This window comes from Nanorana parkeri, unplaced genomic scaffold, assembly GCF_000935625.1.
Source record: "Nanorana parkeri isolate BGI_ZX_2015 unplaced genomic scaffold, ASM93562v1 scaffold2676, whole genome shotgun sequence".
Lineage (NCBI taxonomy): Eukaryota > Metazoa > Chordata > Amphibia > Anura > Dicroglossidae > Nanorana > Nanorana parkeri.
In genome coordinates this window covers 1-22,573 of record NW_017308944.1, presented here as the reverse complement: position 1 = coordinate 22,573, position 22,573 = coordinate 1, and the positions used below count along the sequence as shown (strand labels likewise).

Sequence of the window (22,573 nt, the reverse complement as noted above, 5' to 3'; positions counted from 1 at the left end):
AGACCTGGCCCCTTGGAACTTGGGAGCAGTAACTGTCCTCGAGCTGGTTGGGGTGCGGCTATGGACATGGGAGCAGTTTTTAAGAGAGGCCTTATTTGGGCTGTTGGGCACCCAAAGACCTCTTTATTTGTATATTATTTTGTTTATTACTTTGGCTATTGTTAAAGTTGCTTTGGTTAATAAAAGGGCTGCTGTGGCCATTTAAATCCATGTCGTGTTTATTGGGGGTTTTTTAACAGAGGGACGTAATCGACAAATCCATCAGTCATGTGCTCTACAACAAGATATCCCTGACCTCTGTAGCTGTAGGTACATGAAAGTCCACATTAGGCCCCATTCGCACAAAATCGCACAATTCTGCGCACGTCACTTTTGCAGTGACATTATTGTTAACAGCACCCCAAATGTGTTCTCGTGCATGTGACAAATGGGTGAAAATGCTGGTCAAAAGATGCACAAAGCTCGCAGCTCAATCTATCATTGACACGTGTATGGCAGCCCTTTGAAATGAATAGGCTGCCTTATGCAGAAGCGCATCAAATGCAGTGCGTGCTCACGCCAAGTGTGAATGGGGTCTTAGAAGCACTGAAATTACGTAATTCCCTTATATCCTCTGGCAGTAGGGACTGGGCAGTCTGCCAGCAAGCTGTTAGAAACCAGCTGTAACATTACAGTCTATTATAATGTTTGGGGATGATTTACTTCACAGTACATGCATCTTCAGGGATCAATAAGGATTTGTTTTAAATCTCTTTTACTTTGGACAAAACACTGGAAGCAGAGAAATATGGAGCTAGCGTGGGATGTATGGGAGAGACTATGTGCTGGAAGCTGCTGGACGACCACTGGATCGCAGGAAGCTGGTCACTGGACAACAGCTGAGGCTGTGCGCTGGGAACACGGTGGCTGCACGGTGTCAGTGACTCAAAGTTGGTGTGCTGCTGCTGACAAACAGAGGAGGAGGGACACCGTGGACACTGCTGGAGCCCTGACGGAGCAAGAAGGAGAGGAATGGAGATGCTCCAGCTAGGTGAGTGAGACTGCTAGAGTGTGCTGAAAAGAAAGTTGGTGTGAGCATAGATTGCTGGGCACTGTTCCTATATTAATCCATTGCTGTAATATTCTGCTTGGCACTGTTCTGTTTTTAACTACTGGGCATTGTTGCTGTAATATTCTGCTGGGCACTGTTGCTGTAATATTCTACTGGGCACTGTTGCTGTAATATTCGGCTGGGCACTGTTGCTGTAATATTCGGCTGGGCACTGCTGCTGTAATATTCTGCCGGGCACTGTTCGGTTATAAGCTACTGGGCATTGTTGCAGTAATATTGTGCTGGGCATTGTTGCGTTCTAAGCTACTGGGCACTGTTGCTGTAATAGTCTGCTGGGCACTGTTGCTGTAATATTCTGCTGGGCACTGTTGCTGTAATATTCTGCTGGGCACTGTTGCTGTAATATTCAGCTGGGCACTGTTGCGTTCTAAGCTACTGGGCATTGTTGCTGTAATATTCTGCTGGGCACTGTTGCTGTAATATTCTGCTAGGCACTATTCTAAGCTACTGGGCATTGTTGCTGCGATAGTCTGCTGGGCATTGTTTCTTTAATAATCTGTTGGACATTGTTGCCGTAATAACCTGGTGGGCACTACTGCTGTAATAATTAGACATGTGCATTCGGACTCGGACGAACCTGCAAATCAAGGAAAATAAGTTGATTCGGTGGTTCGTCCAAATCCGAAATAACGGATGTATTATATGCCCGAATATACGAAAACTATATTTGGGCATAAATTCGTTTTCAGAACACGCCAGCGGCCAATGGCCACCAGCGTGTTTTGCGCATGCCCGCCACCATCTTAGAGGCGGAGCGTACGTCACATGACGGTGCTGTCACACGCTGAACGGCACCATTTTGGAGTATATCTTGGTATACACCAAGATGGCGGCGCTCGAACATGCGGACGCAGCCATCTTGGTGTATACCAAAATATACTCCAAAATGGGGCATGCATGCGCAGAACACACCGGCAGCCAATATGGCCACCACTCGTTCTGCGGTTTTAGTGTGCGGCTTTCGGATTCAGAGGCTCGTTGCCTCCGAATCCGAAACAACATAAAAATTTCAAGACAAAATCACTGCGCTAACAAACGTACATATTCTGACTCCGATTGTTGTGATAGCGATATATCCCTTGCTGAGACCTCTATGCCTGGCCTGTATAAGCAGATATACTCACTGCGGACAATCCTTGTCAGATAGCTGAACTCACCAATACCGATTCATTGAAAAGGGTGCTTTATTCTGAACATCAAGGTTACAGCAGATGACAGGAACAGCAGATGAATGGTTATAGTATTGTGCGGTCAAAAAATTATGCCTTTTCTAGCGTACTATGTAGAGTACATGTGTCCTAGTTACATGTGACCTGTTAGCTGTGGCCATGACACAGGAAGCACTGCACTCAGGAAGAAGGGTGGGACTTACACAAAGAGGAAATACGTCACAAAGGGAACACAGAACATGTTTGATACCAAGAAAGGCCACTAGATGGCAACATAGGAACAAAATATTGAATGCTTATAGAAATGGTATAGGGAAACAATCTATATAAATTCTCATCTACTAACAATCCTAATAGCATATTCTATGCCCCATTGGGGGCGGCACAGTACAACATATACATAATTATACATAAACAATAAAGTGCCTAGTGATTGCCCCAACATAATATGCGACCTCCCCTATAGTTAAATTCAATACAATGTAAAAACTGCATGTGCAATGTGTTGTGATCCAGATCACATGTGCAACTCCACAAATTGGTCTCAAAAAAAAAAGTATCTTTAAGAGGATATGTCAGCAATATATAAAGCGCAATTGTTCGACATTCCAAAAAGGTATTTCTTAGTGTGATATCTTTAGTGTTTCCGTGTAATCAATACACTCACCAGACTCCTTTGACCACTATTAAACAGTCAAACTGCACTCAGATTACAATCCTTGGCGAGCTGCTCTCCCAAGACAGCTGATGGCAACCTCCTTTGCAGTCAATATCTCCTCTCAGTTTGCTGGGTTTTTAAAAAACCGTTGGTGGGTTCAAGTTGTTCCAATTCCTGTCAATCCACCTTCTAAATGGCCAATATTAACCTCCTCCGCACATTTCTCATTCAAGGCTTAATAGGCAGAGCTGTATAATTCCTCCTCTGGCTAACAGCTTCTCCCCCAGTGATCAGCTTGATGACACCAGAGTGTAAACTCCTCCTTGACATCTTTCGTCATGAAGACTTTTTCAAAAGGTACCTACCTGATGACTGGAGGAGAAAATGTGTGCCAGTCTTGCCACTCTCCGTTCTGCCCTAACATGGACTAGTCACTGACGACCACAATTCGCACGTTCAGACCCAGATTTTCGGCTGACAGTCCAGTCTTTAAACACTTTAACAACAGCTGCTCTTGAACATTTAACGAATTCTGCTGTTTTGCTGATACTCGCTCAATGGCTCAGAGCACCAACAATCATCCCACGTTCAAAGGCTGTTAAATCGCGTTGTTTCCCCGTATCTTCAGAAACAAATCACTTCTACTGTCGTGGTAAACAACCTGCTTCCCTATTTATAATGGTCTGGCCCTCTAGCAACTTCAGCGCCAAGTATATGTTGTAAGTTTTTTAGCGCAGTGATTTTGTCTTGAGATTGTAGAGAGTGACTTTAGGGTTCACTTGTTTTCACTACTGCTGACACATTACATTTGAAAGGAAACGCCAAAAGCGCGGATTTTACATACAATTGCAACATAAAAATTTGTTTCCTTTGACGAAACGAATGAAAATGTTTTTCGTTTTCATTTGTTTCATTTGAAAACAAATGTTTTTGTTGTGCACATGTCTAGTCATAGACAACTGCACACTAGTACTATGAAAACTGATGGCACTGTTAATGATGGCACGGTTACTAAATCCCCCCTCTATGGATTTTACTGGGATCTGTAAGTATTGATGGGCACTGTGTGTACTTATGGGGGGCACTATGAGTACTGCTTGCCAGTATAGTGCGTGAGTATAGTTGAGCAAAAAAAAAGGTTTTGAGTTAAATAACTAATGGTTTCCAAGTCTTCCTTGGCAATGCAACCAGAGCCAGGTTCCTCACAAGGCCACCGAGGCCCGGCGGCGGGGCCCAGAGGGGCGGCAGCAGTGTCCTTGTGAGGAAGTAGCGGGAGACCAGCAGTAAATTTCCTTCTCTACATTTAGTCCTGCTTTGCACAAGCAGGACTAAATGTAGAGTGACAGAAGCCGATTGTTAGTTTACAAGTGATCTTGGCGATGTCGCCGAGATCACATGTAAAAAGTCTGCAGCCTCTCTCCTCGTTGGCTCCGTCCTCCGCCGCCGAGTCTGTCTCCTCACTGGCCGCCGATGCAGTGAGCAGAGCAGATTTTCGTACCCATCCTGCCCCGATGATCGCAAGCTTAATTTAGCCTTAATTAACGAAAAGCACCTGGACGAAATGCGGTAATTGATTTGCCTATTTTCGTTAGCGCAAGCGCAGTGTACATCGTACGACTTTTGACGGACGGAAACGCCAGCAACCTTACGAAAATCGTACGATCTAGCAAAGTTTTCAAACATGCTTGACCGTCAAAAGTCGTACGATTGTACAGTAATGTCGGTCAGACACTGCAATGCACACATACGATTATCGGACGAGAAGTCGATCGCATACGAAAATCGTCCGATAATCGTAAGGTGTATGGGCACCTTAACCCTGCCGCTCTGTGCAGACAGTGAGAGGGGAGAGCTGTGCTCTTCCTCTCTCACCTGTCACAGGAGTGCCTCTCAATAAAGAGAACCTGTCACCTCCAATTGCTATCACACGGGGGATTGTTTTCTCCTGTGATAGCAAGAGTTAAAGAGATAAAGTTAGGTGGGGAAAAAAATGAAATTGATTTAAAAAAAAATGAAATAAATAAAAAAATTAAAAGGTGATTAAAAAGTAAAACAATAATAATAAACAAATTAAAATATAAGAAAATAATTATAAAAAATAAACAATAAGATAAAAAAATTATAAAAAGTAAATAAAATAAATTAAAATCTAAAAATAAAATGATAAAAAAAATTTGAAACTAACCCTGCCATCTGGTTGCCATTCTCCATTGATGGGAGGGGGGGCCTATTGCGGAACCTGGTCTTGGGGCGCAGGGAGTAAATCCGGCCATGAATGCAACCCAATGCATGTCGTGCGCAGTGTATGCACTTTTCCATATCCGTTTTGAGGGTTAATACTTTTCTGCTGGATGTGAGCAAGTTGTTTGCTTAGAAGCCCAGATTCTGGATATAAAGAATCAACTGGCAACACTGTGGAGCATAAAGAACTTGGAGAAGAGCCTGGATCTGACTCGAGGCGGGTATCTGGATTACCGTTAGATGGTGGGGTGGAGGGAAAGTGCAAGGAGAGGCTAGTCCTGAATTAATACACCCCAATAAATATGCTTGGTTGCATGTTGTTGGGGATATTGGTTCAGGAGTTGCATTGCTAAAGCAGGACGCTTCCCCTGTCCACCAGGGGTGTGACCACACCAGTAAGGATGGGAGCAGAAAGGAGAGACAGATACTGTAGTAGGGGGAACTCAATTATCAGAAGGACAGACATGGGGATATCAGTCCATAATGTTGATAGCAGTGCCATAGCCTCTACTGAACCTGTCACAACACCGTGCACGGGTTTCCCTTAACCGCATGCAGGTACCGTGTTTCCCCGAAAATAAGACAGTGTCTTATATTTTTTTTTCCACAAAAAAAAGACACTAGTTCCAGTGTGGCGTGCCTGGCGGGAGGGAGCTGCGGCCGCTCTCAGCTCTAATGCCGTCCAGGGAGCCAGACAGGTGGGCGTGCGGGGTGGCGTGCCTGGCGGGGGGGGGGGGGCTGCGGCCGTGACATGTAAAATTTAATTATACGGTGCAGCTACCCCGAAAATAAGACCTCACGCTATCAGGGATTTCTGTAATATAAGACCTACCACCGAACTAGGTCTTATTTTCGGGGTAGGTCTTACTTTCGGGGAAACACGGTATCTATACAGGAGGACAAAACACGTGACCACACCAAACAATGCTTATGAACTTATAGTTTATTAGACATACCAAAAATCATATAAACACAAGCAACCCCACCAACACCCACAAGTAACATAAAATAGCCAAACTAAATGCAAACCGCAGAATCACACACAGAAGATAAAAGGGCTAGTTAACCTGGGGAGCAGGGCAACAAGAGGGGAGCCACAGACCAGGAGACCTTAGGGGAAAGAGTCAGGGTTCAAGGAGGAAACAGGTTATGGCAACAATACTGAGGCACAGGCTTCACTGCGGGGAGAGGTTAAATACCCTCCCAGATCAGCACCATGTGGTGACTAATTGCTGAGACACCTGCAGGTGAGCACTGGAACTGCAGGACCTGGTTCCAGCATCACAGTGCCACCTGGAGGTGCTCAGTTCCCTGACAGTACCACAATGGCTGCATGGTATTAAGAAACAGACAAAATTAAGGTGAATAAAGCACCTGGACCGGATGACTTACACCCACGTGTCCTCAAAGAGACTCTCTAATGACTGACTTGGTACCGATGGATTGGCGCAAAGCCAATGTGGTACATATATTTAAAAAGGGATCAAAGTATTTACCAAGTAATTACAGACCTGTAAGCTTAACTTCAATTGTTGGGAAGATCAGGGGGTAACTAGAAATCATAGGACCCCATAGCAACATTTTATATGCCCCAGCCTTTCCCCAACTACCCGTCTCCTCTTTAGCTCTGCTCCTGCTGGCTCTGATAACAGAGCCGAAGAAGAGATCATGTTACCGCTGCCAGGGCCAGATTAAGAGCATCATGGGCCGGGTGCTGAGGATTTTGGTGGGCCTTTTTATGGAAATGTCAGCAGTCACCGGGGCCCTCTTCCTCCTGTCCGAGATGCGATTTGTAGTCTCTCTAAATCTTGGAGTCATTGGTGGAGCGCCAGGGCCCGGTTGCAGCTGCGAATCTGGTAGTTCCGCCTACCCCCCATGTCACCAAGAGAACTACAAGTCCCAGCACTGTCTCTGTACACCCCCCCCCCATGTCATCAAGGGAACTACAAGTTCCAGCACTGTCCCTGTACACCCCCCCATATATTACTAAGGGAACTACAAGTCCCAGCACTGTCTCTGTACACCCCCCCCCCATGTCATCAAGGGAACTACAAGTTCCAGCACTGTCCCTGTACACCCCCCCATATATTACTAAGGGAACTACAAGTCCCAGCACTGTCTCTGTACACCCCCCCCCCATGTCATCAAGGGAACTACAAGTTCCAGCACTGTCCCTGTACACCCCCCCATATATTACTAAGGGAACTACAAGTCCCAGCACTGTCTCTGTACACCCCCCCCCCATGTCATCAAGGGAACTACAAGTTCCAGCACTGTCCCTGTACACCCCCCCATATATTACTAAGGGAACTACAAGTCCCAGCACTGTCTCTGTACACCCCCCCCCCATGTCATCAAGGGAACTACAAGTTCCAGCACTGTCCCTGTACACCCCCCCATATATTACTAAGGGAACTACAAGTCCCAGCACTGTCCCTGTACACCCCCCACAAATATTACTAAGGGAACTACAAGCCCTAGCACTGTCCCTGTACACACTCCAAATATCACTAAGGGAACTACAAGTCCCAGCATGCCCTCATTGTCCCTGGAAACCCCTCACATATCTCCAGGGGTGTACAGGTACAATGAGGGCATGCTGAGACTTGTAGTTCCCCGAGTGATAGAAGTTGAAGTCACCTTACCTAACACTGTCACCTCCTGGGAGCTCTGGTCTTCTCACACAGCACACAGCAGAAGCATGGCCGGAGGAAGTTCGGGGGAGGATGCAAAAAAAAAATAACACCCCACTATAGGGCAGTGACGACTGCTCTCTGGCACTGAAAAAACACAGCACAGCCAGTGGCCCCATCGAGGCCGCATTAGCTGCCTGTTACTTGTGTTTGCCAGCTCGGCTCGCTCAAAACTGCTCGGCGGCCGGCAACCCCCTTCCCCCATGCGCCCAGGGCAGCCTCACTGTCGGCTTCCCCGGTTGTTTTGTCACTGACCCCTTTATTCCTTGTACTGGCCGGGCCCCCTGGTGCCCTGGGCCCCATAGCGGCTGCCTGGCTCGCTATGGCGGTAGATCCGCCACTGGGGAAGATTCTTGAAAGTTTGATCAAGGATCACATGCAATTGTTTTTGCTAGAAAATAATGTCCTAAGCGATAGTCAGCACGGATTCACAAAAGACAGAAGTTGTCAGACAAACCTACTTTCTTTTTATGAGGAAGTGAGTAATAAATTGGACAGAGGAATGGCTGTGGATATTGTATACTCGGACATCGCAAAAGGGTTTGACACAGTTCCCCACATGCGGCTAATGTATAAGTTACAGTCAGTAGGTATCGAGTATTCCATCTGTAATTGGATAGAAAACTGGCTCAAAGACCGTATTCAGAGGGTGGTGATCCATGACTCATACTCTGGTCTGAGGTTGTGAGTGGGGTCCCCCAAGGTTCAGTGTTATTAGAGGGGTACCCCAAGTTTAAGTGTTGCTAGTGGTGTCCCCCAAGGTTCAGTGTTATTAGTGATGTCCCCCAAGGTTCAGTGTTATTAGTGATGTCCCCCAAGATTCAGTGTTATTAGTGGTGTCCCCCAAAGTTCAGTGTTATTAGTGGTGTCCCCCAAGGTTCATTGTTATAAGTGGTGTCCCCCCAAGGTTTAGTGTTGCTAGTGGTGTCCCCCAGGGTGCAGTGTTATTAGTGATGTCCCCAAGGTTCAGTGTTGCTAGTGGTGTCCCCCAAGGTTCAGTGTTGGTCCCCTTACTGTTTAATCCGTTTATAAATGACATAGAATTACTACTTCTGTGTTTGCAGATGACACCAAGTTATGTCCCCGGGTTACGAACAAGATAGTAAGGCCTGGAGCTATGGATAGCAGAGGAATGAGTGCAAGGCCTGCATGACAAGGCTGGGAAGGGGAACGAGGATAGGAAAGGGTTAAGGAGTGATAGAAAAGGGTATAGAAAGGTCACTTACGTGATAGGTGGAAGTGGTGGTCCAGGAGGGGCTTCAGGAAGTTAAGCCAGGAAGAAGGAGTCCGGAAGGTCAGTTGGGAGTCCGGCAACAAAGGAAGAACTTGGAGGTATTGTTCCCTGTTCTGTATCCCCTGCCATGTGCATTTTTGAACTGCTGGTGTCCCAGATGAGGGAAGCTGCGGCTTCTCAGGGTGCTGACTGGGTTCAGGCCCAGGTGTCAGCTGCCCTCGGGGGGGTTATTCCTCCAGTTCCTAGGATGTCGGGACGTTACTCGGCGGTCCCGTCCGCCGGAGCGCCTCAGCCCGGAATTGACCCCTCGGGCTCAGCGCCGCAGAGGGAGCCCCAGGAGGGACCCTTCGGGGCCGCCAGCGAAGCGGCCTTCGGCTTCGTCTGGCGGGAGGCCCGGTAGGAATCCCCGTCAGAGGCGGAGCCCGCCGGAGGGGGTCCCGCAGATGGTGGGGGCCTTGTCCCCTTAAGGAGGCGGACAGGGTGCGTTTGGCGGATGCCGCCAAATGTGAAGTGTACGTTTGCTTTGAGGGTCCTTTGGGAGCCCACCTGAAGCTGGAGGTGCGGGAGCGGATTTGGAAGGGGGACTACGTGGAGCTCTTTTCCTTGTTACCGCTGGAGAAGTTTAACCTGGATAGGGTTAAGCCGAACGAGTCCAAGAAAGAGGAGGAAGAAAAGCGTAGGTATCGATTGATCCCGAGGACTTTGAGTAATTAGTTTGCAGGCGTTCGCGATTTTGGCTAGTGTCATTGGGGAGAAGGCGCCGGAGAATTGTTCGGCTTTATTTTGTTATTTGGAAGAGGTGAGTGAGGCGTACCGGGTTTATGGTGGGGTGGCATGGCTTCGCTACGACGAACAATTTCGCCAGCGAAAAGCCGTCCGGCCTGAAATTCGTTGGGCTCACAAGGACATTAGTTTATGGATGCGATTGATGTCGTCACCCCGGGCGGGGGGGTCGTTTTTTCCAGGGGGGGCCGGCGGTGCCTCCGCCTCCGGACAACCAGCCCTTAAGAAAAAAGGAGTGTGCTGGGAGTTTAATGAGGGGTTGTGTAAATTTGGTGGGTCCTGCCGCTTTAAACACGAATGTTCGAGATGTGGAGGTTCCCACCCTCAATCCCGGTGTTTCAAGTCTGGTAAGGGACGTGCCGGGGATGTTACAGATAAAAGGGACGCCGCCGGTGAAGGTGGAAAGGATGCGTCCTTTTCTAGGTAGGTACCCCGATCGGCGGAGGCGGGTTTTCTGGGAAACCTGGTTCTTCTGGAACTTTTCCCGATTGTTTTGGCGGTGGAACTTTGGGGCTCCAGGTTACGAAACCGGCGGGTTTGTTTTCACTTTGACAATCTGGGGGTGGTGATGGCCATCAATAACATTTCGGCTTTGTCGCCTCTGGTGATACGCCTGTTGTCACATTCCGGGTTCCGTTAACCAGTTGGCGGATGCTTTGTCTCGCTTTCAGTGGCAGGAGTTTCGGCGATTGGCACCGGATGCGGAGCGGCACGGGGTGCCTTGTCCCCAGAGCCTGTGGGGGATCACCTTGGAATCATCGCAGGGTTGATCCGGGAGTCGGTGAGTGTGGCAATGTGGACGGCCTACTCGAAGGTTTGGGAGGATTGGTATGCTCTGCAGGAGCGCGTCGGCGTTCCCCGGACGGATGGGGAACATGTATCCTTGGTGCTGTTCTGGATTAGTTGTGGTTTTGTGGATGGGGTGTCAGTGTCAAGGGTGGATCGGCGTTTGGCGGGTTTGGCGTTTCTATTTAAATTGATGGGTTTGCCAGATCATACAAAGCAATTTCTGGTTCGTCAGGCAGTGCAAGGCTATCGTAAGGGGCGTAGGAGGGTTGATGCCCGCAGGCCAGTGTCCTTTTCCCAGTTGCTGTTGCTCAGGGACTGGTTGGCATTGGAGTGCGTATCGGATTACGAGGTGGTTTTGTTCCGGGCGGCCTTTTTGCTTACCTTTTTTGGGGCCTTACGGATTGGCGAAGTGGTGAGCCCTGCGCGGGGCCGGCCCGGTGGTTTGCAGTTGGGGGATGTGTGCCTAGTTGGGGGGTCGGTGGACCTGGTGTTACGCAGGTCAAAAACGGACCAGCAGGGTAAGGGACTGCGGGTGGCGCTGTCGCGCTGTGAGGATGGGCGGTTGTGTCCGGTGCGTGCCCTGGAGGAATTTTTGGCGCGGCGTCCGACTGGAGGGGGGTCTCTGTTTGTGCATGCGGACGGGTCGTCCTTGTCTCGGTTCCAATTTGTGGCGGGTTTTCGAAAATGTTTGACGGCCCTGGGGTTTAATGCGGCTGAGTTCTCTTCACACTCGTTCCGCATCGGGGCTGCTACGGAAGCCACCAGGTGGGGTTTGGGCGAACAGATGGTGATGCGGATTGGAATCCATTAGGTATTGTCTGTATATCAGGCCGCATTGGTGTTTTAATTTTCTGGGGTGTTTTTTCTGTTTGTTCGTGGCTGTTGGTGCAGGGTTTGTATTTTCTCTGTTTCCTGTTTTGTTTTGCAGGTGGACGCCACTGCCTCGTGTGGATTGTGGGGCACTCCTATGTGGTTTGGGGCGCTCGGAGGGCCGCGGTTCCGCCAAATGGTAGGCAGTTGGGTTTTTCTTGGGAGGAGGCCACGGTTCGGTGGCTTGGTGTGCCCGGTTTACAGTGGAGTCGGGTGGTGCCAGAGGTCCATCGTTTTTCTCGTTTGGATAGGCCTCCGGATGTGTTGCTGTTGCATGCAGGGGGTAATGACCTTGGTGGCCGACCGATGCGGGAGTTAATCAGGGACATTAAGTTTGATGTTTTGAGATTACTCTCTTCCTTCCCGGGGATGGTTGTTGTTTGGTCGGACGTGGTGGCCAGGACATCGTGGAGGCTGGCCCGGTCGGTGGACCGGCTGAACCGGGCTCGCATTAAAGTGAACAAGAAGGTGGGGCATTTTGTGTCCTGTAATGGGCGTGTGGTAGTGCGCCATTTGGAGTTGGAAGTGGACACTTGGCAGTATTTGAGGAGGGATGGGGTGCATCTCAATGCAGTGGGCACGGACTTGTGGTGCTTGGGTTTACATTACGGGCTGCAGCAGGCTGTTCGGTTGTGGAGGGGCGCAAATGCGTGAGGTGTCCCGCTTTTGCGCTGTGGCAGTTTGGATTCTTGGAGGCAGTTGTTAGTGGGTACATATCTGGACGGGGGACCCATCCGTGGTATGGGTGTCCTCCAGTAGTCGGACGGTCAGATTGGTATGACCGGTAAATAGGGGACCAACGTGGGTCTGCGGGCAATCTAGATACGTCCCCGAGGCGTTGTATGGCGGCTGGGGGCATTCAGTTACAGGAAAGGTGCCCGCAAATACTGGTCCATTTATAAAGTCCGATTGCCTTCAAGGACCTTGAAACCAAACTAGTTGGTACAGTGTGTTTTGGTTTTTAATACTGTTATTTATAATGTTATTTATAAATATTTATAATAAAAGGCTGCTGTGGCCATTTAAACTCCCGCTGTTGTGTGGCGTAGTTATTGGTAACAGGAAAGGGACCTCTGAGCTACCTGAGTCAAGGTTCTGTAGGTTTGTTCTTAAGTTGAATTTATATGTAAGTTGGTACAGGTAAATTTTTTAAGTGTAACTCCAGCATAGGGAAGGGTTATCCCCTTGTAATGTTTGTTTTGCTGTGTGCCCCTGTTCAGAAGATTTCACCTCACCTTCTGTCCCTGTGACAATTGGATTTGGAAAATGTTGGGTTTAGCTTCAGTAGAGACACTTTTTTCCCATGATCACTCTAATACAGGAGTGAATTTCCCTTCCTATGGGGTAGATTTCCTCTCATTTGTTGTCTCAAAGACAGGTAGTGAGATAAAATGTTTCTCATGAGGATACAGACAGCAGTAAAAACCTCACAGTGACCCGTGAGGAAGAAACGTCTAACAAGAGCCAACTTCCTGTAATGTACGTACAGTACTACGAGCCAGACCCAAAAAGGCAGGCACTCGTCGTCAGCACGAGCGCTGTAGTATTACAACTACCCCTGCTGTACAGTAATAGCCCCGTTTGTAAGTAGGAGTCGTATATATGGATGTTTGTAACTCGGGGACTGCCTGTAGTGGAATACAGTCCTTACCGGATGTCTCCGACCTACAAGCAGATCTGAATGCACTGTGTGATTGGCATCTATTTGGCAAATGAGGTTTAATGTTGATAAATGTAAAGTTCTGCACTTGGGGAGTAAAAACATGCATGCGTCATACACTCTAGAGGGAGTATGTTTGGGGGAGTCAATGATGGAGAAAGATCTGGGTGTTCTGGTAGACCATAGACTCAATGCAATGTCAAGCTGCAGTTTCTAAAGCAAGCAAAATCCTTTCTTGTATTATACGGGGTATAGACTCCAGAGAGATAGACATCATCCTGCCCCTGTACAAAGCATTAGTAAGACCTCATCTGGAACATGCAGTTCAATTTTGGGCACCAATTCACCAAAAAGATTTTGTTGAACTGGAGAAAGTGCAGCGAAGGGCGACTAAACTCATAAGAGGCATGAAGGAGCTCAGCTATGAGGAAAGATTAGCTGACCTGAATGTGTTCTCTCTGGACAGGAGGCGATTGGGGTGGGATATGATCACCATGTATAAATACATAAATGGTCGATACAGTGGCGTAACAACTGGGGGGGGGCAGCCGGTGCGCTGGCCCCGGGTGTAAAGCTAAAGAGGGCGCCGGCCGAAAATGGCACTTTTGGCTAAATGCCGAAAGTGCAATTTTCCTGCCGTTTTGTCGGCGCAGCCGTGATTTCTTTCCTCCCCGCTGGGCGCTGCTCTGTTTCCCAGCGGGGAGGAGAGAAAGTGACAGCCAGCCAAGCGCTGCGGGAGGAGACCGCCGTGAGCGGCCGGTGTCTCTCCTCCCACACCGCTCAGCCACCTATCACAGTCTGGCAGAGCGGTGTGTGGGCGGAGACAGGCCGCGCTGTCACAGGAGGCTGATCTTGCATCCCTGCTCCGCCTCCTGTGACAGCGTGTCAGAGAGGAGAGCAGGCTACATACACTCAGTGATCAGTGATCGCTGAGTGTTTGTAGATAATTGAGGACATGGTATGGTTACTATATCCTCAATTATGAAAGAATGGGAGTGATCTACATCACCTCCTGTTCATTCATAATTGTAGTTATAGCTGGTCTCCTTACTCCCTCTCCTTGCTGCCTCTCCTCGTTCTCTCTCTCTCTATATATTCTCCCCCAAAAAATTGCCATGCGCGGCGCTAGAGTGTTCGGGTTTCACTTGAAGAAAAGGTGGCAAACCCAGCCCTAATGCACCCCACCAGCCACTAATGCAGGGGTAGCCAAACTTCAGCCCTCCAGCTGGGGTGAAAATACAAATGCCACTATGCATAAGCCTCTAGAAGCCATTCCTGTGGCTGGCAAAGTCTTGCAATGCCTGATGGAATTTGTAGTTTCACCACTCCTGGAAGGTCAAAGTTTGCCTGCTCCTGCACTAATGCACTAACCCTAATGCACCCCACTAACCAGCTATTTTCGAGTTATCACCCTATTGTTTCTTTATAATCCTCATTTGCTGAGTCATCTAACCAGGGCCAGGTTCAATGTGTTTCACAGTCCAAATGAACAGCTTCAAGAAACAGTGGAAACAATCTCTATAGATAAACATATTTACAATATTGATCAAAGTTATGACATTGATTGTTGTGAAATTTAAATTTTTCTTATTTGTTTTCTAGATCCCATTATGTTCAGAAGACTAAGTGCTTGCCGGTGCACAAAACTAGTTGTGATGGTTGCGGCAATATTGTGTGTCTTTGCTCTCTATCTTGGACAAAATGGTATCTTAGACCGTTGGCATTGGTTTTATCACAGCTGGACTCTGCTTTCCTTCTCACACAGGATTATTATCTTGAACGCTTCATCTTCCACCATTCACCATCCCATTGCTCCTCCATACCCACACCCATATACGTTTCTAATTAACCAGCCAGAGAAATGCCGGTGGCCGAATCCATTCCTGGTCCTCTTGGTGAATGTTGAAAGCTACGATGGGATATCTAGAAAAACGATACGGGAAACTTGGGGAGATGTAAGTAACTACAAAGATGTCGATATCCTGAGGCTTTTCCTGGTTGGACAACCACCCGTAATGACCAGTGCTGTACAGAGGCTGCTGGAGGAGGAAAGTGCCAAGTATGGTGACATTATACAACAAGACTTTGTGGATACTTATAATAATTTAACTCTTAAAACCCTAATGGGGATGGAGTGGGTTATAAAATTCTGCCCCAATGCAAGCTATGTAATGAAGATAGACAATGACGTGTTTCTCAATGTGGACTACCTCATCCATCATCTTTTACACCCAGAACTTCCAGCTCGACAAAATTATTTGACAGGATTTTTAGTCTCCTATACGGGGCCTATAAGAGAAAAAATGAGCAAATGGTATATACCAGAGGAACTCTACCCAGGAGACACATATCCACCTTACCCTTCTGGCCCCGGTTATGTATTCTCAGGGGATATGGCAAGGAAGATCTATCAGGTGGCACAGGGGATCCGTGTTATTAGCATTGAAGATGCCTTTATAGGAATGTGTTTGTACAGACTGAACATTCCACCCACCAGGTCGCCAAGAAACATGTTTCGTGCACAAAAGATTAATTATAATGCCCGCACGTTTTGTAATGTGGTCATTGTTCACCATTATGAGAAAGACAATTTGCGAAATGTATGGTTGGACTTCTGGGACAAAAAGACACGGATGTGTTGAGTGACAAACCACAAAAACAAGGGTAGAAGAAATGGCTTAAAAGCACATCCTACTAAATCAGACCGGCAGGTTTGCGGATTGGATTTGCTGATCAAATTGTCAGCAATCAGTCTTGAGTATCCTCCTTGGTCTGGACGCTAGGTGGAAACCAATTTGATCTAAGCATCTCTTGATCCAAAGATACTAATGACAGTCAATGGATCCTTGTGAGTAGTAATGGGCTCGGGCATGTTCGCAAGCGCCTCGTGCCGTGCCCGCCGGGAAGCTGTCAGCGCGCAGGGCCAATCACAGGCACTGAGACATTTCCCGATCCCTGCAGCTGCGGACCGGGGACATGTCTCAGTGCCTATGATTGGCCCTGCGCGCTGACAGCTTCCTGGCGGGCTCGGCACGAGGCGATTGCGAACACGCCCGAGCCCATCACTACCTGTGAGTAGTTCATTAAAGGATGAGGTTTTAAGGAGTGCCACGAATGGAGACAAAGCAACTTGTACAGTCAAATATTTTGCTTTATTTTAATTTTAAAAAAGAGTGCAATTGCGTTTCAGAGATCAGAAGAAAGCCCTTTCATCAGGCCTGGAACAACATTTGTTTCGCTGTTTAAACCAGTCATCATGTTGAGACACTCACCACAAACTGCTTCCTACCAGCAAGATGTTTCTGGAACACCTGTGCCCAGACTATGGACAATAAAGCAGAACTCTAGCATATTACAAAAAGTAACCCTTGCAGTGTGGCTACTCCTGCACTGCAAGGGTTAAGTGGTTGTTTTGGTCTTGGGACTGTAATAAAGAGGATATACTCACCCAGGGGCGTAACTAGAAATTACAGGGCCCCATAGCAACATTTTGTAAGGTGCCCTGTGATTTCTAGTTATGCCCACCTGATATCCCAAACAACCCACCTGAGAGTGACCCTGCAGAGCCCACCATATACTCTGCAGGGTCTCAGGTGGACTGGTCAAACCCTCTTACCTGTCAGCCCTGATCGCTCTCCTCCTCCTCCGTCGCCGGGCCCTGCTTCCTCCTTCGCTGCTGATGCCATGCCCTGCCTCCTCCTCTGTCACTGACTCAGCAGGAGCTGTGAGGCCACGTTCACATTGAGCGGTTCGCAAATCGCGCGTTTGTCGCACGATTTGCATTTTGCACGATATCGCGCGAATGCTTGCATTGAGCAAGCTTGAATCGCGGCAAAATCCGCTCCAAAAAGGGTCCTGCTGTAGCGACACACGACCCGCGACAGCAGGACCCATTGCCAAGCATTGGAGCGCGATATCTCGCGGTAAATAGCCGCGATATCGTGGGAATTACCGCGCGATAAATCGCTCAATGTGAACGGGGCCTGAGGAGGAATGCGCCACTGCACAGATCACTGATAGGTTGTTGGTGATCTAACAGCGACATGTTCCTCCTCACAGCTGCCAGTGACAGCCAGCAGCCTGAGATGCCAAAGCGACCCAGGTGGCCCGCACAGCATCAGGAGGATGCCCTGGCTGGGCTCCTCTGTGCCTCGGGCACCATACCAGCTGCCTGGGTCGCTATGGTGATTGTTCTGCCACTGATACTCGATCCTACAGCAGACAGCACTCACCTCTCTTCCACTCCACTCTGGCTGAAATATGTCCCTCAGCATCCTTATGTTAGAGTTACATAGTTAGTCAGGTTGAAAAAAGACACATGTCATATGTCTAATGGAAATAAATAGACCTGCATTAGACATGATGATGAAGACGCAGTTCCATATACCGCCAGAGCCAGGGGGAGAAGAGGCTGCTGCGAGCGGTCTAGCAGCCAGATGGGATTGAGGATCAGGTGAGAATATTTTCTATAATCCAGCCCTTAGACCAAAAACGACCAGTTAACCCTTGCAGTGGAGGGTATCCCCGCTGTAAGGGTTAATTTTTGCACATATTGTAGTTCAGCTTTAAAGTATTCACATATTCTTAACAATCAGTAAAGATCTTTAAAAGAAGTCATCCCTGACCTCTGAAGCTGTGCATTAAAGTTCATAGTAGGCCCCATTCGCACATGATTCTGCGCGGGTGACACTTCTGCGATGACGTTATTGTTAACGGCACCCCAAACTTCTTGCGCATGTAAAAACTTGTGGCAAATGCATGAAAATGTGCAGCCAAAAAAATGTGCAAAGCTCGCAGCTCAAACAGCTGCATGAGCTTCTTTGTCACGCGTACCACAGCCCTTTGAAATGAATGGGCTGCCCTATGCGGACGCACGTCAAGCACTGCGCATATTTACACCAATTGTGAATGGGGTCTTAGAGGCACTGAAATTACAGCTCATCTTCCTTATCTCCTCTGGCAGTAGGGACTGGGCAGTCTGCCAGCCTTCTAATGTAAACAAACAGCAGGTGCTGTAAGCTGGTAGAAAGCAGTTGAAACTATTGTAATGTTTGATGATGATTTACTTCACAGTACATGCTCTGCTGGTGGCCGGGTGCAGTTAGCTGTGTTGGCCAGCAGGTGGCGCTGTGTCCTGGAACAGCCACTGACACTGGAAGCCGTGGCTCAGCATGCAGCTACTCTGGGGGAATCTGAGAGCTGATCCCTTGGGGGACACAAATCCTACACAGGCCTGGGCACGGTGAGCGGTGGTCTTTATCAGAGGGAGGGGGCATTGTTTACCGCAGCCGTGTACCCCACTGTGCCGCCATCTAACAGACTGTGCCCCCGCCTAACAGGACTGTGCCCTCACTCACAGATTAAGATTAGGAGTGTTAGTTGTTTTGTTTTTTTTTAAATTAAGGGTAATAGGTTTTATTTTACTATTATAGATAATAGTCCCATAGTTTACCTCCTCTGATAAGAGTGCTAGGTCTAACTAAGGGCCCATTCATAATAGTACAGTGCGTTCATCGCAATCACACCTACAGGGGTGTGATTTTTTTTTTTAAAACTACTTGTCCAAGGGCTAAAGTGGGGGCCGAATCTACTTGTCCTCCATGACAATCTACTTGTCCCAATACAAAAAAATTGTTTTAATCAAAACTAAGGATGCATCAATACCGGTTTTTCGGTATCGAGTACGAGTACCGATATGTTGCTTTCGGTACTCGCCGATGCTGAATACCAATACCGGTGCTTCCGCTGGCATGGAGCAGTCTTCCTGGGTAATCAGGAAGCCGGGCAGCGGATAATGACATGCCGCTCGGCTTCCTGATTGCCCAGGAAGTCGGCTCCATGTTCTACGGCACTGCCAGTCAGAGGAAATTTTCCTCTGGCCGTAAGTTCCAGTATCAGGGAAGGTACAAGTGCAAGTACTCGCCCAAATACTTGGTATTGGCACTAATACTAGTATCAGTGCATCTCTAATCAAAACGTATTTGACTGTGCTAAATAGTGCTTCTCATTGATCAGAGTGGTCACCTGACCACGCTGACCAATGAGTGCTTGCAATTTGCGACGAAATGCAATATGCATAGGGCAGGGCTGCGCTGGACAGTACACCCGTATTGGCGGAGGGGAGGGACTGTTCGCCCCCTACGGCAGAGGGGTTGGTTTTAATTTTTTTTTAGTTTATTTTTTACTTTATCACTTTTTTTAAATGTATATATTTTATTTTTTACATTTTTATTTTTATTTATTTTTTACTTCTTTTTAACTTAATTTTATTCGTATCACATAGGGGGTTACAAGCCCCTATGAGATAGTTTGGAGGTGACAGGTTCTCTTTATGGAACCTGCCCTCCCAACACAGAACAGAAGTTCTGTGCAGTTCCTGACAGCTGAGACAGGTGGCGCTGTGATTACAACGCCACGGTCTCAGTGATCACACAGAGCAGACAAAGAACGTCCGTTCTTCGTCTGCTCTACACTCTATGGCTGAGCCGTTCTGGTGTGGTCTTGGGTCCCCCAAAAGAGCGGGGGCCCCCCGAAAACCACGGTGGGCGGTGAGGGCGGACACGATCCCCGCTGCTTGTTTGATACTAAAGTACTAAACGAGCGGCGGCTCTCCGCTGTACATTTAGCTCTGCTTGTCCGGAGCAGGGCTAAATGTAAAAAAAAACTACTCGCCCGGCGCCCGAAACTGCATGTCCCGGGCGTCGGGCGATAGGAATTCCACACCCCTGCACCTACCCTGTGTTTTGTTGTAGGAGGTGCGTTGCGGTGCCATTCGTTGGTAGATCTCACTGAGCTGGTCATATAAAAAGTAGATCTTAAGACAAAAAATTGTGGGCGCCTCTGGCCTAGGGGGTGTAAAGCTGGGGGGTACTTACCACATTCCTCACTCCTGAAGGCTTCCTCCCTGCTCTACTACTGGTCCACAAAGCTCCACCTTTTCACTGGTTGAGCAGCTGCCCCTCTCTGACCTCATCATGTACAGTGCAGGACTGACGGACGAGGGCCATCCAACATTGCTGTTGGGGAAGCAAGGAAAACTGTTAGTATTTTACTTCTTTAAACCCCACTCTAGACTAAACATGCATTTGCCCCTTGCTATCCATTGGCACAAACCACTGAAATGTTATGACTGGGGTTCGGCTTTATGAACATGTGCGGACTTTTTTGTTTTTTTCATCAATTAAAGCGGAGTTTTTGAATCTACAAGTTACTTAGGGGTTTATTCTCTAAAGAGCCGAATGCTAGCAACGAAATGGGTATCCCTGAATGTTAGGGGAATAAACAACCCTAGGAAACGCTAACAAATTGTATATCATATGCATAAAGAAAGGGCACAAGTTTTGTTTCTTCACGAGACTCATTTCAAGAATGTAGAAAATCTATGTCTGCAATCTCGATACTACCCTCAGGTGTACACTAGCAATAACCCAGTAGCAAAATCTAAGGGGGTTGCTAAATGTTTTCACTCTACAGTGCCATTCCAGCTTAAACAGATTGTAAGAGATAAGGAGGGCAGATATATTTTCTTAAAGGGTATTTTATATCATAAAATGGTTACAATGGTAAATGTGTATGCCCCTAATCAAAAACAAATTTAATTCATGTTGGCAATGTTGAGAGAGTTGGAAGAGTTTGCAGATGGTGTAATAATATTAGGAGGGGATTTTAATTTTCCATTGGAACCAGGAGTAGATACAACTGGAGGGAGGTCGCAATTCTCACATGTACAATTAAAGAGAATGAAAAATGCCTTGCAGCGGCTGCAATTGATTGATATTTGGAGAATCTTGCACCCGAAGACAAGGGATTATACATTCTATTCCCAACCACATAAATCTTATAGTCGCATAGATTACTTCCTGATCTCTCAACATTCTCTCCAATGGGAACCAAGAGCTACTATTGATAGACACATGGAGATTAAATGAAACATTACTTAGGGACGAAAATACGGTGCTTGCTATAAAGGAGGCAATCTCTACCTTTAACACTAATCATGAATTTGACACTACGGCTATACCGATTAAGTGGGAAGCACTCAAATGTGTGATAAGGGGAGTATTTATTTCTCACGCCACTAGGATGAAGAAAGCCCGGGAAAAAGGGGGTAGATTATTAGCTAGATCAATAAAGGGACAGATCACACGTACTTTCGTTTCAAAAATCCAAGGGAAAGGAGAACGTATAGTCCATCATACTGACCATATAGCTCAGGAGTTTCAGGCTTATTATACTGAACTTTATAATCTAGAAAAAGAGATATCGCTAGAGGAGCTTGGTACAGTATCAGGGGCAGCAACATATATTGAAGACACTCCTCTACCGAGGATATCGGTGGAGGAGGCAGAGGCATTAGAACTACCAATTACGGTGGAAGAAATAAATACAACAAATAAAGCCCTCCCCAAGGGGAAAAGCCCGGGTCCAGATGGATATACAGGTATGTTTTATAAAAAGTTTAAGGAGGAACTGGCCCCAATATCATAGGATATATATATATATAACTCCATCTCTATAGATTGTCCCTTTACTGTTCAGTCCCAAGAAGCCCATATTGTGGTTTTGCCTAAACCAAATAAAGATCTCACTCAATGTCAGAACTAAAGGCCAATATCTTTAATTATTGTAGATCTAAAGATATATGCAAAAATTATCGCAAATCGCCTAAAGGCTCTTTTACCATCAATAATACACAGGGACCAAGTAGGCTTTGTCCAGGGTAGAGAAGCCAGGGACAATACTATTAAGACGCTGACCCTTATGAGACATACAAAAGTCAATGGACTCCCTCTATGTATCCTGTCGGTGGATGCCGAAAAAGGCGTTTGATCGCCTAAGTTGGGATTTTTTGTCCCATACTTTGGTACAGATAGGTATACCCAGAACAGTAGTAGACAAAATTATGGCCTTATATATAAGACCCACTGCAAGAGTTAGGGTAAATGGTTGTCTCTCAGCCCCGATAAACATTCGTAACAGTACCAGGCAGGGATGCCCCCTATCCCCAATGTTATATGTTCTAGCCATGGAACATCTAGCCGAAGCAATTGGGTAAAGTACATGTATTAACCACTTCAAGACCAGGTGTTTAGACCCCCTTCCTGGCCAGTCCATTTTTCAGTATTCAGCACTGCAGTACTTTGACTGACATTTATTCCGTCATGCAACGCTGTACTGAAATAAATTGTATACCATTTTTTGGGGATAGATAGAGCTTTCTTTTGGTGGTATTTAATCACCACTGGGGGTTTTATTTTTTACTATATTAAGGAAAAATTATTGAAAATTTTGGAAAAAAAAAAGTATTTTTTTTCATTATATTAAGAAACAATGATTATTACCTATATTTTTGGTAAAATATAAAA

The 22,573-nt window shown here is 47.2% G+C and overlaps 1 protein-coding gene across 1 annotated transcript; it reads left to right on the top strand.

Moving 5' to 3' along the window:
- Window positions 1-12,325: 12,325 nt before the first annotated feature.
- Window positions 12,326-15,886, top strand: LOC108802136 (beta-1,3-galactosyltransferase 1-like). The gene is made up of 2 exons (XM_018574016.1): window positions 12,326-12,332; window positions 14,811-15,886. The coding sequence occupies exons 1-2, from the start codon at window positions 12,326-12,328 to the stop codon at window positions 15,848-15,850; spliced, it is 1,047 nt and encodes a 348-aa protein (XP_018429518.1). The 3' UTR covers window positions 15,851-15,886.
- The last annotated feature ends 6,687 nt before the right edge of the window (window positions 15,887-22,573 follow it).